The sequence below is a fragment of the Bombina bombina genome, chromosome 5 (genome assembly GCF_027579735.1).
Source record: "Bombina bombina isolate aBomBom1 chromosome 5, aBomBom1.pri, whole genome shotgun sequence".
Classification (NCBI taxonomy): Eukaryota; Metazoa; Chordata; class Amphibia; order Anura; family Bombinatoridae; genus Bombina; species Bombina bombina.
Window position 1 is genome coordinate 921,982,909 of NC_069503.1, and position 16,534 is coordinate 921,999,442.

The following is a 16,534-nucleotide window of genomic DNA, read 5'->3' on the forward strand; positions in this document are numbered from 1 at the left end:
CTACAACACCGGAGCAAAATCTACACAAACGCTCTAGCAGTTTGTCAGTTAGCTTGCTCTAGCTAAGCAAGCAAAGAAAAACAACTGCCAAATTTTAAGTTTATACATAAATCCTATATAATAAATGGCCAAGTATGTTTGTCAGATGCAGTCATGCGCAGTAGAGAGTGCACGTGACAAACATACCTGGCCGTTTGGATCCTGGTCGTGGCCGACTGGAGCGTCGCGATGGGGGCGTGGTCGGGCAGGTGTTGCCACAATGGGGCATGGCCGGCCGGGGTGCCGCGATGGGGGCGTGGCCAGAGAGGCAAAGTCTTTCAATTAAGACAGAGCCAGAGAGGGAGCAGGAGAGGGGCCAAAGAGGGGGGGAGAAGGGCCAAAGAGGGGGGGGGGGAGCGCCAAAGGGGGGGAGAGCCAAAGAGGGGAGAGAGCCAAAAAGAGGGGAGAGAGCCAAAGAGGAAAGAGAGCCAAAGAGGAGAGAGAGCCAAAGAGGGGAGGAGAGAGCCAAAGAGGGGGGGGGAGAGAGCCAAAGAGGAGGGGAGAGAGCCAAAGAGGAGAGAGAGCCAAAGAGGAGAGAGAGCCAAAGAGGAGAGAGAGCCAAAGAGGAGAGAGAGCCAAAGAGGAGAGAGAGCCAAAGAGGAGAGAGAGCCAAAGAGGGGGGGGGGGAGAGAGAGCCAAAGAGGAGGGGGAGAGCCAAAGAGGGGGGAGAGAGCCAAAGAAGGGGGGGGAGAGAGCCAAAGGGGGGGAGAGAGAGAGCCAAAGAGGAAAGAGAGCCAAAGAGGAAAGAGAGCCAAAGAGGAAAGAGAGCCAAAGAGGGGGGAGAGAGAGCCAAAGAGGGGGGAGAGAGAGCCAAAGAGGGGGGAGAGAGAGCCAAAGAGGGGGGAGAGAGAGCCAAAGAGGGGGGAGAGAGAGCCAAAGAGGGGGGAGAGAGAGCCAAAGAGGGGGGAGAGAGAGCCAAAGAGGGGGGAGAGAGAGCCAAAGAGGGGGGAGAGAGAGCCAAAGAGGGGGGAGAGAGAGCCAAAGAGGGGGGGGGGGAGAGAGCCAAAGAGGGGGGAGAGAGAACCAAAGAGGAAAGAGAACCAAAGAGGAAAGAGAGCCAAAGAGGAGAGAGAGCCAAAGCAGGGGGGGGGGGGGAGAGCCAAAGAGGGGGGAGAGAGCCAAAGCAGGGGGGGGGAGAGAGCCAAAGAGGGGGGGGAGAGAGCCAAAGAGGGGGGGGAGAGAGCCAAAGAGGGGGGGGAGAGAGCCAAAGAGGGGGGGGGGGGGGAGAGAGCCAAAGAGGGGGGGAGAGAGAGCCAAAGAGGGGGGGGGGGGGAGAGAGAGCAAAAGAAAGGGGGGAGAGAGCCAAAGAGGGGAGAGAGAGAGCAAAAGAGGGGAGAGAGAGCGCAAAAGAGGGGAGAGAGCGCGCAAAGGAGAGGGGGGAGAGAAAGCAAGAGAGAGGGGGGAGAGAAAGCAAGAGAGAGGGGGGAGAGAAAGCAAGAGAGAGGGGGGAAGAGAGGGGGGAAGAGAGGGGGGAAGAGAGGGGGGAGAGAGCAAGGGGTGGGACCACTGTACTGCAAAAAATGGCCCGTGTACACGGGCTTTAGTACTAGTCCCTGTATAAAACATAATCCCCACACACATACTAATAAAGTATTTCAACAAAAATAGCCCAGAGGAAAAATGTCCCAATAAAGGGAAGATTAACCCCTAGTCTCAACATACATAATGTGCCTGCCCACTGCCAAAGCGAATCCTGTATAAAGGATTTTAAAAATGTCCCCATGTACTGCATATATTCTTCTGAAGTGCAAGTCTCAAAGACCTAGAAGACAAAAGCACTTACCTGCAGTGTAGCTGTCCGGCAGGAAGACAGCTAACAAAGAAGCAAGGACTACCTCACAACTTCCTAACTGCTTAAAAGCCACCACTACTCTACTGAAGAGATTGACGTGGACTCAGCTAAACCCAAATCCTTGCTTGCAGGGAAAAGTACCAGAAAAAGGAATTCATTTCTTCAGACACCAAACTTCACCTCCTCCATTGACAGAGGCAAAGAGAATGACTAGGAATTATGGGTAGGGGAGTGACACATATCAGCTTTGCTGTGGTGCTCTTTGCCGCCTCCTGCTGGCCAGGAGTGATATTACCACTAGTAATTGAATGATGTTGTGGACTCTCCCTTAGGAAAGAAAGCATATTTTATACTACTTTAGAAGGACATAAAACTCAAATTTTGCTTCATGATTCAGATAGAACATACAATTTTAAACAACTTTCCAATGTACTTCTTTCTTTTGGTATCCTTTGTTGAAGGAGCAGCAATGTACTACTGGGAGCTAGTTGAACACACTGGGTAAGCTAATCACAAGGCATATTTGTGCAGCCACTAATCAGCAGCTAGCTCCGAGAATTGCATTGCTGTTCCTGAGCCTACCTAGGTATGAATTTCAACAAAAGATACATAAACAACAAAGGAAATTAGATAAATTATTTAGAATTGCATGCTCTATCTAAATCATGAAAGTTTAATTTTGACTGTACTGTGCCTTTAAAGAGGTAATGCTATCCTGTATAAAGCCACTTTGCTCCACTTTAATAACAGTATAAACATTTTCAAAATAATACTAAATGTATTTATATAACAAAGACTATATCACAGGTATGTGAAAAAATATTTAATTTCTTCTAATTTCAAAGAATGACAATTTAATTAGAACTAAAGCAATTCTATGATTAGCTGATTAAAGATTTGTGTATGCTTTAAAATACTATATTTAAACCACAGCCAATTGACCAACAGTTGGAACATTTTTCTTTTTTCAGTTTTTGTTGCATCTAAAAGGTATATTTTGAACTCTTAGTTTTTTGTTTTTTTATTGAAAAATGATTATCATGTGCTAAATAAAGCTACTTTTCCTCCTCAGGCATGTGGAAGCTTAAATAATACAGCAACGGATGTCATCCCTATCAGCAAGCAAGCATTAGATACATAGATATTAGTTGTTTTCTAACATAACCTCTAGTTTCAATTAAAGGGACAGTCTACACCAGAATTTGTATTGTTTTAAAAGATAGATAATCCCTTTATTACCCATTCCCCAGTTCTGCATAACTAACACAGTTATATTAATATGTTTTTACCTCTGTGATTATCTTGTATCCAAGCCCCTGCAGACTGCCCCATTATCTCAGTGCTTTTGACAGGCAGTTTAGCCAATCAGTGCAGACTCATAAATAACTTCACGGGAATGAGCACAATGTTATCTATATGACACACATGAACTAGTACTGTCTAACTGTGAATAACTTTCAAAATGCTCTGAGCTAAGAGGCGCGTTTCAACTGTTTAAAAATCAGTTTGAGCCTTCCTAGGTTTAGCTTTTCAAACCTACCACCAAGGGAACAAAGTAAATTTAATGATTAAAGTCAATTGGAAAGTAGTTTAAAATTGTATGCCCTATCTGAATCATGAAACAGCCTTTACTTCAACTGTTCGCAAAATATTTTCACATTTAATTGCTGCTCTCTTTCATATACACATCTGCAATATCCATTTAAGTTTTCATAAAGCAAAAATACATACATGTAACTTAGCAGCTGTTTTTCTCTACTTTTAGAACCTGTGTGTGATGTATTTTTTTTTTTAGTTTAACAAATGCTACGAATATAATAAAACTTGGCATAATTCCTGTTTATTATGTGATTTATAAAAGCATGTGTTAAACATTACAATTATGGGGGGGGGGAATAGGTTTCTGACTTATCTTGCAGTGTATTAATGTCACAGCTCTATTGTTTAAAGGGCCATGATACCCAAATGTTGAAACACTTGAAAGTGATGCAGCATAGCTGTAAAAAGTTGACTAGAAAATATCACCTGAACGTCTCTATGTAAAAAAAAAAAAAATCAATCAACGGTACAAGGGAGTCACTCTGCAGCTGTCGATTGACTGATGTAGCGGTTGTTTTTTTTATTATTAATTATTCGCTTTTAAGATCACTATTCCTTACAACATGCACTTTTAAGGGATTGTGTCTACTCAAACAAATCTCCATTTTTATGTCTATGCAGGCTTTAACCATCATGGAGAATTCATAGATATGAAAAAGGTATAAAGAACCGGACCCTGACTACTCGCTGCTAAAAATGATAAAATAGCCATGCCAGTAAGTTCATGGGGGAAATCAGAGTTACTGAAGTACTTGCTACTCTAATGGTTGGGACCACAAATAATTTGACTTCAAAATTAAAGGGACATGAAACTAAAAAAACGATTCAAACAGAGCATACAATTTTAAACAACTTTCCAATATACTTCTATTATCTAATGTGCTTCATCGTTTCAGTATCCTTTGTTTCAAAGCATACCTAGGTAGACTCAGGAGCAACAATGCACTACTGGGAGCTAGCTGCTGGTTGGTGGCTGCACATATATGCCTCGTCATTGGCTTACCTGTGTTCAGTCAGCTGCTAGAAGAGCATTGCTACTCCTTCAGTAAAGGATACTAAAAGAGTCAAGCAAAATGTGACAATAGAAGTAAATTAGAATAGTGTTTAAAATTGTATGCTCTGTCTGAATTATGAATGCATTTTATGTTCCTTTAACCAAATTGGTATGGTTCGGTTCGGTTGCTTTGTAGTTTTGATTCATACAGAAAAGAGCTGAATGCTGACACTGTCTGATTTCTTAAATTGTAAGATGATTAAAGCTTTTGTTCTACAAATTAAGATCCTAGTAGTAGTACTACATTTGTGGACTGCAACTATATTATTGTTTACAGCAACATTAAATCTCACATGAAAAAGTTATTAAAAATCAGAATGATTAAGAAAAACTATAAAACATCATTGTTTTATTCCAAACGTAATGAAGACGTGGTACAATATATGTAGGTATATAGTTACATTAATAACAGATCAATACTCTTGATCTTGTGCTAGGATGAAATGATAATTCAATAGATCCCCTTTATATTAAATCCATGAAAGCAAAGGACAAGATCAGCATATTATTTTCTCTGGCATGTTAGATACCAAAGCTGGTTACATTGCTTGTTTTTAAAAGGTATATGGGGTGTGTGAAAATATGGAATCAAAACACAAATCTTAACAAAGGAATCCTCATGCTCACATAACTCAAAAGATGTAATTATCTGCTTGTTTATGTACTTCATCTGCTTGTTTATGTACTTCATCTGCTTGTTTATGTACTTCATCTGCTTGTTTATGTACTTCATCTGCTTGTTTATGTACTTCAAATCCAGCCCAATTGAATGCTAAATTATTTATTAAAAGGGACAGTAACACCTTATAATTACAAGATATTTGGCAGTCTTGCAGTCAGTGATTTTATTTAAATGCACAAACAGCTCATTTGCTACATTTCTTTTAAAAAGCAAACCGCACCCACCATTTGCCTTATATGGACTTCTTACTGAAGAAGACATACAAAACCACTGTCATTTTGTTAGCAGAATTTCTATTAATTGCAGTTGATTATCATATTGCAAATGTGGTTTAACCACGTTTATTTAAACATTACAAATTACAATTTCAAAGTGTTTAATGTCCCTTCTTTATTATTTATACTTTCTTCAGGCAGTATTTTACATTTAGATTAGCAATGTCATCCTTTATAGCAGAACCATACACAGCAAATTAATTACAGAATAGCTAGAGGCCAGCATTGTACAGCAGTTTCTAATCACAACCACTTCTGCTGTTTGAGCAAATAGCCAATCATCCGCATATGATAAAAACAAGCTTATAAAGGCTTGTTCTAAAGTGTATTCCAGAATTTAAAGCTGTATTTCTCCTATGTTATAAACAAGAATTAGAGGTCAATCCCCAGAGAACTGCAAAAGTATTCAATGGAACACGCAGTTTAAAATTCACACACAATAGAGATATAGATACAATATGTACATAAAATAATCTGTATTATATACGTATTGGATTTAAATTTAATTTATTCATATCTAATTATAAATTTAGATACTTCTTTTGGAATGAAGTAACTGTCTAGAATATTACGGAATGAATCCAGAAAGACCTTTGAGTTTTTTTTACTGCCAATAGTAGCAAAGTGCAAGATGATATAGCATTGAATTATTCTAAAAATGTGTTTGTGTATATATATATATATATATATATATATATATATATATATATATATATATATATATATATATATATATATATATATATATATATATATATATATATATATAAATATAAATATAAAGACTGGTTCACTACAAAAGGAAATAAAAAACATATTGCACAGGGCTATACTTGAAAAAGTATATAGAAGTGCTACATAAACAGAAAATGTCAATTTCAGTTCTTTCACCTACTAAATAAATATACCATTACAAAAGTGCATTAAATGAACCTGCTTCTGCAGCATTAAATCCAGCCTTCTGCATTTATTTTATTGTTTTACTGGGTTCAATGAAAGTAATTAGAGAGTATGTAGTCACTGTTTTCTAGGGATTTCCCCATCTGCTCATTGCTTACAAGAAAAAGTCAGTAAGAGAAGTCATATTTACTACTGTAACTAACGGGTACTTTACCTTTACATTATGTGAATTAATAAATAATAATAAATACATTTTTTATAAATCAAGGCTTGAATAATCATGAGAACAAGGGAGCCCATGCCAATATAATTTTACTTATAGTAATAATCAGTTAATTTGCATTTATCTATATACAAAAACTCTTGCATTGCTGCTAAGGAAATGGTGGTGTTGGCACATTGATTTTAAATTGATTTGTCAACCCATTTTAAAGCAATATTCAGGTAGAAGATGGAATGGAAGAGGCAATAGATTAAATGCATCACCGCTATGCCCCTTTAATAACATTATATATCTATATCACTTTTGAGAAACATATATGCATTTGAAAATGTTCTACTTTTGTGAACAGATTTGTTTTAAGTGTATGAAAGTCCAAGCAGAAAATGTATAACATATGAAATATAAAATATGTGCAGCAGTGAAAGAATAAAATGCTCTAATTTGTTAGAGCGGGTTATTTTTGCATTTAAGTCCTTTGTTAAAGGGACATGAAACCCAATTTTTTTTCCTCATGATTCAGTTAGAAAATACAATTTTAAACATTTACTTCTAATTTACTTCTATTATCTATTTAGTTTCATTCTCTTGGTATCATTTGTTGAAGAAGCAGCAATGCACTAATGATTTCTAACTGAACTCATGGGTGAGCCAATCACAATCGATTATATATATATATATATATATATATATATATATATATATATATATATATATATATATATATATATAGATATATTCAGCCACCAATCAACAGCCAGAACCTAGGTTCTCTGCTGCTCCTGAGCTTGCCAAGATTAACCTTTCAGCAAAGGATAACAAGATAAGGAAGCAAATTAAATAAAAGAAGTAAATTGGAAACTTGTGTAAAATTGCATTCTCTATCTGAACCATGAAAGAAAAATGTTGGGTTTCATGTCTCTTTAACTATGTGTTTAAAGTGAATGTAAATTTTGATGAATCAGTTCCCGGTTTTTAATAATCCTATTAAAAACATGGGCACTTTCATTCATCAAACTTTAAAATTCCACTGCTTTTTTTTTTTTAAATACTTACCTTTTCTTTCTGCAAGCCACTCCAGCGCTTCCTTGGAAAGCCGCTGCCAGCGTCAGAAATGACGATTCCGGCCTTCCACCAATCACACCGTTGCTTTAAGCAATGATTCCCCTGGGGGGGAAGCCGTGATTGGAGGATGCCGGAATCGTCATTCCTGACGTAAGAAGAGGCTTGTGACAGGCTGGAGAGGCTTGCAGAAAAAAAAAGGTAAGAATTTTAACAAAAGCAGTGTAATTTAAAGTTTGATTAATGAAAGTGCCCATATTTTTAATAGGATTATTAAAAACCGGGCACTCATTCCTCAAACTTTACATTCACTTTAAGCACTATAAAAACAAAAACACAGTTTAAGTTCCGTTTGGAAGTACTGAAGCTCCTGAGCAGGAAATATGACGGTATATTCAGGTAGTTGCCAACCATCAGCGCTATGTCCAAGCTAGGTCTCTAATGTTTGTGAGGCTTAAACCCATAGGGCCAGATTACAAGTGGAGCGCTAAAGCACACTCCCACTCAACTGTTGATTGCGCTAGAAGTAAGCTTTAAGGAGTTAAAAGTAAACTGTGTTCGCGCTCGCACTAACCTGACTAATGCAAAAAGACGAATTTAGAATATTGCATGGACGTTCAAGTATTCCCCTATAGAGGTCAATGGAGAAAAAGAAAAAAACTAACACTTTACTCTTGCGCAAACTCCATCGCATATTCTCATGTGCGCTAACCAACATGAAAATATCAATATTTCACATGCCAATGTTCTTCACATAGAATAATGTTCTATTTATTCATAACTATATATTGTACCAAACAAACATCAGATACATGCAGAAATATTTATTTATCTATACATACATACATATGTGTGTGTGTGTTTGTGTGTGTGTGTTTGTGTGTGTGTGTTTGTGTGTGTGTGTTTGTGTGTGTGTGTTTGTGTGTGTGTGTTTGTGTGTGTGTGTTTGTGTGTGTGTGTTTGTGTGTGTGTGTGTGTGTTTGTGTGTGTGTGTGTTTGTGTGTGTGTGTTTGTGTGTGTGTGTGTGTGTGTGTGTGTGTGTACGCGCGCGTAGATCTATATAGGAATAAATAGAACATATTCTGCTATGTGTAGAACATTAGTAAATACACACTAACACTATTAAATGAATATTGCATAAATATGTTTTTTCATGTTTTCATCTACTTAACTGCAAAGGCAGTGCACTTCTATATGTGTATACATTTGTATTTATGTGTTATATGTTATATGTGTATATTTGTCTGTAAATATATGCACACACATATAAATACATAAATATATACACACACACATATACTTAGAGATGTATATGTATATATCTCTAGCCTTTTTTTTTTTTCTAAACACCTGAGATCTCATATCTTTGAGCCCATATAACTTGTGTGCAATATTTTTTGTGAGTTTTTATTAGATAGTGTAATGAGTATAACTATACTTTGTAATGTATTTTTGAAACAGTTAACCACAGCTCTGCAGTAATTAGACACCCACAATAAACTCCTTATCGCTTGTGCGTAAACGTTTGCGCTCCACTCATAATCTGGCCCATAGCTAGCAAGGGACATTAGATCAAAAACAAAATGCTCAAACTGATTAGAGAATTTGTTTACCTCTACAAAGACCTGGATTCTGATACTTCTCTACACAGCAATATTCTTGAATTGGTGCATTTTCTTATTAAAAAAATAAACTTGCTGATTTAATCCACTTATTATTATTAGTATTATTATTATTATAACAAGCTGTTACAGAAGATAAACTCTTATGGCAAAAGGCAAAACCTATATTTTCAGAAACAATAATTATGTGGTCGGCCAGTCAAAACACACAAGAAGCTTCAAATGTCAAATTTATTGAATATATTCTCTTTCCTCCAAAATCTCTCAGCAACCAGAATTTTTTTCCCCAATGACTAAAATCTGTCATAAAAGAGTTGGAAAATGCTTAGCTCCAAAAACAGTTTTTTTTACTAATATAAGGAAATCAACATAAATGCACCAATTGCTTTGCTTACAAATAAAAACAAACATTGGGCTTGCTTCGTGCACTGTATGACTAAGATACCAGTTGGGTAGTGATTTCAAGTTTAGTCCCCTCTTGCTCAAAACCTCTTACATACTTGGATATGCTACTTTTAGACACTCAAAGTAAAAATGTGGGACTTCAAAAATGCAAACAGCAGAATATGTACCACTAACTCCTTCAAAATAAACAATTTTCTCCTCAGCATTTCGTTTCAAATAAATATTTACAGATGTGATTTTCAAAGTTACTATACAACAGGTTATCTTAAAGTATTTCCTATGAAAAAAAAAAAAAAGTTCAACTATACTTCTAGAAAAATGTGCAACATAACTTTAAAGTTTGGCAACAAGCAAGCTGCATATTTAGTGTCTTTTTGAGATTCAGAAATGAAGTATAAATCAGTTATGCATTGTGATTGGTTTTATCTTTCTTTTAAGTGCCAATGAAGCGTCCAGTGCCAATACAGATTTCCCAAATGTATTTAGATTAGCAAATGCTTTTAAACCACCCTTGCTTAGCCAAATTCCATGGGGGGGGGGGGGGGGGGGGGGTTAAGAAAAGTATTTGAGACTATTATTTTCTACCATACACTAGTTGGCCCAGAACTAGTTTTTTTTCTCTTTACTCTGAGCTATACATAGTCTGCTAACTAACAAACTCTGCAATATTATACTGCACATGGATTCACAATTTAACTATACCTCAACAGGTTTCAGTAGAACTATTTTCCCCAATTACTAAAATAAAGTTGATTAGCAACGTTAAAGTAAATAAAGCAGAATTTAGAGTTATTTCTATACACTGCTGCTATTTCACTGGTGAATACGGAAGTGACAATTTGTTAGGCAACGCATGCAAAATGAAATGTGTTCTAATCTTACAATGCACTTGGAAAGCTGTTTAACTAAACATGAGTCACATTGAGGCACTGTAAATTTTGCAGTTAAAAGCGTTTAAACAAATGGTAATACATTATATTTGGAAAAGGAGGCTACATTCTAATTTACATTATAAAGTCATATTAACCCTTTAAGAACGTGAAAAACAGAGGTTAACACATACCATGGTTACCAAGAAAAAAATAAGGCTTCTGAATGGATGACAAGACATTAACACTCTAATCTAATTCTAAAGCATTTTTTTTTTAGGCTGCAGAAAAGGTGGATCTAAGTGCTAATGAACATACATTACATTGTTGATTAGGATTCTAAAACTGTAAGCTTAAGATTTTCTGTTTAAAAAGGCCAGCACTGCATTTTGTTGTCAGCTCCTCTTGCAACAGAGGAGGATTTTCCACTGATCAGAGTCTTTTCAAAATCATATGTACAGATGGTTTCATAATGACCATTCCAAGCTAGAACTGTGAAAGCTTTTGCCAATTACACATTTGTTTTCATGCAGCGAAAGTGAGTTTAATAATTATTTAAACATACAAGGATTTTGTAAAGGACAATTTCATACTGTGGTCCAGCCATCATATTACATATTAATATATATATATACACATATATATATTTATGTACTTTTCTTTTTGCAGCTATCATATATACTCCTCATGAGTGATCCATAGGTTCAGCCATGTTGCTTATTACTGCGTCTTGGCTATCCATCTCTTCTGGATCTTCAGAAGAAATCCCAGATTTAATTTTGGGTCTTACAGACAACTCAGTTCCCACAGACCTTACCACATTACCATCACTTGTTCCAGAACCCACAGATTCAGTTACAGTTGCCTGAATAGTGCCAGACATTGCAGAAAGAAATTCTCCTTTTTTTGGAGATGTGTCAGCATTTTGATCCCGTAAGTGCTTATCCATAGAAGCCTGTATAGAGGAAACCATTTCCTGTAATTTCTTCCTCTGAGCTTCAATCAAATTAGGGTCAAGTTGCCTGCTCTCTCTCATGGTGACTACGCCAGGGGCTACTCTGATCAGCTCGCTGTCATTGGCAGCTGATGGATATGCAGAGGCAGACGTACTGCCGAAGTCTGTTATTGAACTGTGTCTTGTTAAATCCCTAGGTCTCTGATTCAAATCTGGACTTCCTGAGGCTGTTCCTAGGGAATGTCCCTTGCCTTGAAATGCTGTCACATTGTGTTGCTGCTCAGATTTCTTTTTTACCACTCCACTACTCCCAAGTTTCATCAGCCCGTGAGATGGACTTGATTCTCTGCTTCTGGAAGATGCTTCAGCTCGCACTTGATTCAAAGCTTCTTTTACCAAATCCTCAACCTCAGGACCTATTGGGAAATGTCCAGCAGCTTCCACACACAGTTCAAGTCTGTCTTCAGCTGCATTGTAGACAAAAGTTTTGCCAGAAAGATGTGGAAATGTGCAGTGCTTTCCATCAACCACCCCTGAAATGTAGAGAGCAAAATTCAGTGTATAATTTTACAACATGTTATATTTAAAGGGACATGAATGCCAATTTTACATGATTCAAATAGAGCATACAATTTTAAACAATTTTTCAATTTAATTCTATTATTTAATTTGCTTCATTATCTTGGTGTCCGTTTCCCTTTAATCCGACCTGCTTCATTAAATTGTGGAAAAGCAATCTAGATAGGCTCAGGAGCTAGCTACTGATTGGTGGCTGCACATATATGCCTCTTGTTATTGGCTTACCAATGTGTTCAGCTAACTCACAGTAGTGCATTCCTGCTCCTTCAATAAAGGATGCCAAGAAAATTAAGCAAAATTGTAAATAGAAGAAAATTGGAAAGTTTTTTTAGAATTAGATCTGAATCATGAAAGAAAAAAAAATGTGGGTTTCATGTCCCTTTAATAATACTAATTAAAAGGGACACAAAACTCATTTTTTTTCCTTTTGTGATTAATACAGGGCATACAGTTTTGTAAAAGTCTGCGTAACAAAAAAAATTGTCAAGAGAATACAGCAAATTAGATAACAGATGTAAGCTGGAAACAGATAGAACATACAATTTTAAACAACTTTCCAATTTACTTCTATTATCACATTTTCTTTGTTTTCTTGTTATCATTTGTTGAAAAGCAGGAAGGTAAGCGTCCACATCGGCAGAACTATATGGCAGCAGTTTTTCAAAAATGTTATACATTAGCAAGAGCCATATATGGCAGCACTATTTCCTGTAGTTTTCCAGACATGGGCTCGCTTCCTATCTAAATATCTCCTCAACAAAGAAGAACATAAGATTGAAAATAACTTGATAATAGAAGTAAATTGGAAACTTTTTTTAAAATTGTATTCTCTATATAAATCATAAAAGAAAATGTGGGGTTTCATGTCCCTTTAAAAATGTATTCTCTGTGGATTCAGAAAGCTTTATATAAAAAAAGGAAATGTTGCACACAATGCTGAAAACTAATTTCATGAAGCAGGTCTGATTAAAGGGAAACGGACAATACCAAATGTTTTCTCATTTCTATAAAGGAGCTTTAATATGCATACATAAAATACACTACACAATTATATTTACAAAGCACACACAACAAAGGTTCAATTCTTTTTGTTAAGTTTTTAAAGTGTCTCTTGAATAAATGTGTTCCTTTGCTCGTGGTCTAACATCACACAATTATAGGGTGAAAAAACATAATTTATGTAAGAACTTACCTGATAAATTCATTTCTTTCATATTAGCAAGAGTCCATGAGCTAGTGACGTATGGGATATACATTCCTACCAGGAGGGGCAAAGTTTCCCAAACCTCAAAATGCCTACAAATACACCCCTCACCACACCCACAAATCAGTTTAACGAATAGCCAAGAAGTGGGGTGATAAGAAAAAAGTGCGAAGCATAAATATAAGGAATTGGAATAATTGTGCTTTATACAAAAAAATCATAACCACCACAAAAAAAAAAGAGTGGGCCTCATGGACTCTTGCTAACATGAAAGAAATGAATTTATCAGGTAAGTTCTTACATAAATTATGTTTTCTTTCATGTAATTAGCAAGAGTCCATGAGCTAGTGACGTATGGGATAATGACTAGCCAAGATGTGGATCTTCCACGCAAGAGTCACTAGAGAGGGAGGGATAAAATAAAGACAGCCAATTCCGCTGAAAAAAATCCACACCCAAAAATAAAGTTTAAATCTTATAAAGAAAAAAACTGAAAATATAAGCAGAAGATTCAAACTGTAACAGCTGCCTGAAGTACTTTTCTACCAAAGACAGCTTTAGAAGAAGAAAACACATCAAAATGGTAGAATTTAGTAAAAGTATGCAAAGAAGACCAAGTTGCTGCTTTGCAAATCTGATCAACCGAAGCTTCATTCCTAAACGCCCAGGAAGTAGAAACTGACCTAGTAGAATGAGCTGTAATCCTTTGAGGCGGAGTTTTACCCGACATAAGCATGATGAATTAAAGATTTCAACCAAGATGCCAAAGAAATGGCAGAGGCCTTCTGACCTTTCCTAGAACCGGAAAAGATAACAAATAGACTAGAAGTCTTTCGGAAATTCTTAGTAGCTTCAACATAATATTTCAAAGCTCTAACTACATCCAAAGAATGCAATGATTTCTCCTTAGAATTCTTAGGATTAGGACATAATGAAGGAACCACAATTTCTCTACTAATGTTGTTGGAATTCACAACCTTAGGTAAAAATTTAAAAGAAGTTCGCAACACCGCCTTATCCTGGTGAAAAATCAGAAAAGGAGACTCACAAGAAAGAGCAGATAATTCAGAAACTCTTCTGGCAGAAGAGATGGCCAAAAGGAACAAAACTTTCCAAGAAAGTAATTTAATGTCTAATGAATACATAGGTTCAAACGGAGGAGCTTGAAGAGCCCTCAGAACCAAATTCAAACTCCAAGGAGGAGAAGTTTTATACGAACCAAAGCTTGTACAAAACAATGAATATCAGGAAGATTAGCAATCTTTCTGTGAAAAAGAACAGAAAGAGCAGAGATTTGTCCTTTCAAGGAACTTGCAGACAAACCTTTATCCAAACCATCCTGAAGAAACTGTAAAATTCTCGGAATTCTAAAAGAATGCCAGAAAAAATGATGAGAAAGACACCAAGAAATGTAAGTCTTCTAGACTCTATAATATACCTTCCTAGATACAGATTTACGAGCCTGTAACATAGTATTAATCACAGAGTCAGAGAAACCTCTTTGACTAAGAATCAAGCGTTCAATCTCCATACCTTTAAATTTAAGGATTTGAGATCCTGATGGAAAAAAGGACCTTGCGACAGAAGGTCTGGCCTTAACGGAAGAGTCCACGGTTGGCAAGAGGCCATCCGGACAAGATCCGCATACCAAAACCTGTGAGGCCATGCTGGAGCTACCAGCAGAACAAACAAGCATTCCTTCAGAATCTTGAAGATTACTCTTGGAAGAAGAACTAGAGGCGGAAAGATATAGGCAGGATGATACTTCCAAGGAAGTGACAATGCATCCACTGCTACCGCTTGAGGATCCCTGGATCTGGACAGATACCTGGGGAGTTTCTTGTTTAGATGAGAGGCCATCAAATCTATTTCTGGAAGTCCCCACATTTGAACAATCTGAAGAAATACCTCTGGGTGAAGAGACCATACGCCCGGATGTAACGTTTGGCGACTGAGATAATCCGCTTCCCAATTGTCTATACCTGGGATATGAACCGCAGAAACTAGACAGGAGCTGGATTCCGCCCATACCAGAATTCGAGATACTTCTTTCATAGCCAGAGGACTGTGAGTCCCTCCTTGATGATTGATGTATGCCACAGTTGTGACATTGTCTGACTGAAAACAAATGAACTATTCTCTCTTTAGATGAGGCCAAGACTGAAGAGCTCTGAAAATTGCACGGAGTTCCAAAATATTGATCGGTAATCTCACCTCCTGAGATTCCCAAACCCCTTGTGCTGTCAGAGACCCCCACACAGCTCCCCAACCTGTAAGACTTGCATCTGTTGAAATTACAGTCCAGGTCGGAAGAACAAAAGAAGCCCCCTGAACTAAACGATGGTGATCTGTCAACCACGTCAGAGAGTGTCGTACAATCGGTTTTAAAGATATTAATTGAGATATCTTTGTGTAATCCCTGCACCACTGGTTCAGCATACAGAGCTGAAGAGGCCGCATGTGAAAACGAGCAAAGGGGATCGCGTCCGATGCAGCAGTCATAAGACCTAGAATTTCCATGCATAAGGCTACCGAAGGGAATGATTGTGACTGAAGGTTTCGACAAGCTGATATCAATTTTAGACGTCTCTTGTCTGTCAAAGATAGAGTCATGGACACTGAATCTATCTGGAAACCTAAAAAGGTTACCTGTGTCTGAGGAATCAATGAACTTTTTGGTAAATTGATCCTCCAACCATGATGTTGAAGAAACAACACAAGTCGATTCGTATGAGATTCTGCTAAATGTGAAGACTGAGCAAGTACCAAGATATCGTCCAAATAAGGAAATACCACAATACCCTGTTCTCTGATTACAGACAGAAGGGCACCGAGAACCTTTGTAAAAATTCTTGGAGCTGTAGCTAGGCCAAACGGCAGAGCCACAAACTGGTAATGCTTGTCTAGGAAAGAGAATCTCAGAAACTGATAGTGATCTGGATGAATCGGAATATGCAGATATGCATCCTGTAAATCTATTGTAGACATATAATGCCCTTGCTGAACAAAAGGCAGGATAGTCCTTACAGTTACCATTTTGAATGTTGGTATCCTTACGTAACGATTCAATATTTTTAGATCCAGAACTGGTCTGAAGGAATTCTCCTTCTTTGGTACAATGAAGAGATTTGAATAAAACCCCAGTCCCTGTTCCAGAACTGGAACTGGCATAATTACTCCAGCCAACTCTAGATCTGAAACACATTTCAGAAATGCTTGAGCCTTCGCTGGGTTTACTGGGACACGGGAAAGAAAAAATCTCTTTGCAGGAGGCCTC

General features: G+C 37.3%; 1 protein-coding gene across 1 annotated transcript in view; it reads right to left on the reverse strand.

Annotated features, from left to right (window-relative positions):
* Positions 1 to 9,458: 9,458 nt before the first annotated feature.
* The window catches only part of VCPIP1 (valosin containing protein interacting protein 1), a 60,346-nt gene continuing 53,270 nt past the window's right edge, over positions 9,459 to 16,534 (reverse strand). Inside the window, exon 3 of the mRNA XM_053715093.1 lies at positions 9,459 to 12,007. Within this exon, the coding sequence (XP_053571068.1) occupies positions 11,205 to 12,007 (803 nt within the window). The 3' untranslated portion in view covers positions 9,459 to 11,204. The remainder of the gene's footprint in view (positions 12,008 to 16,534) is intronic.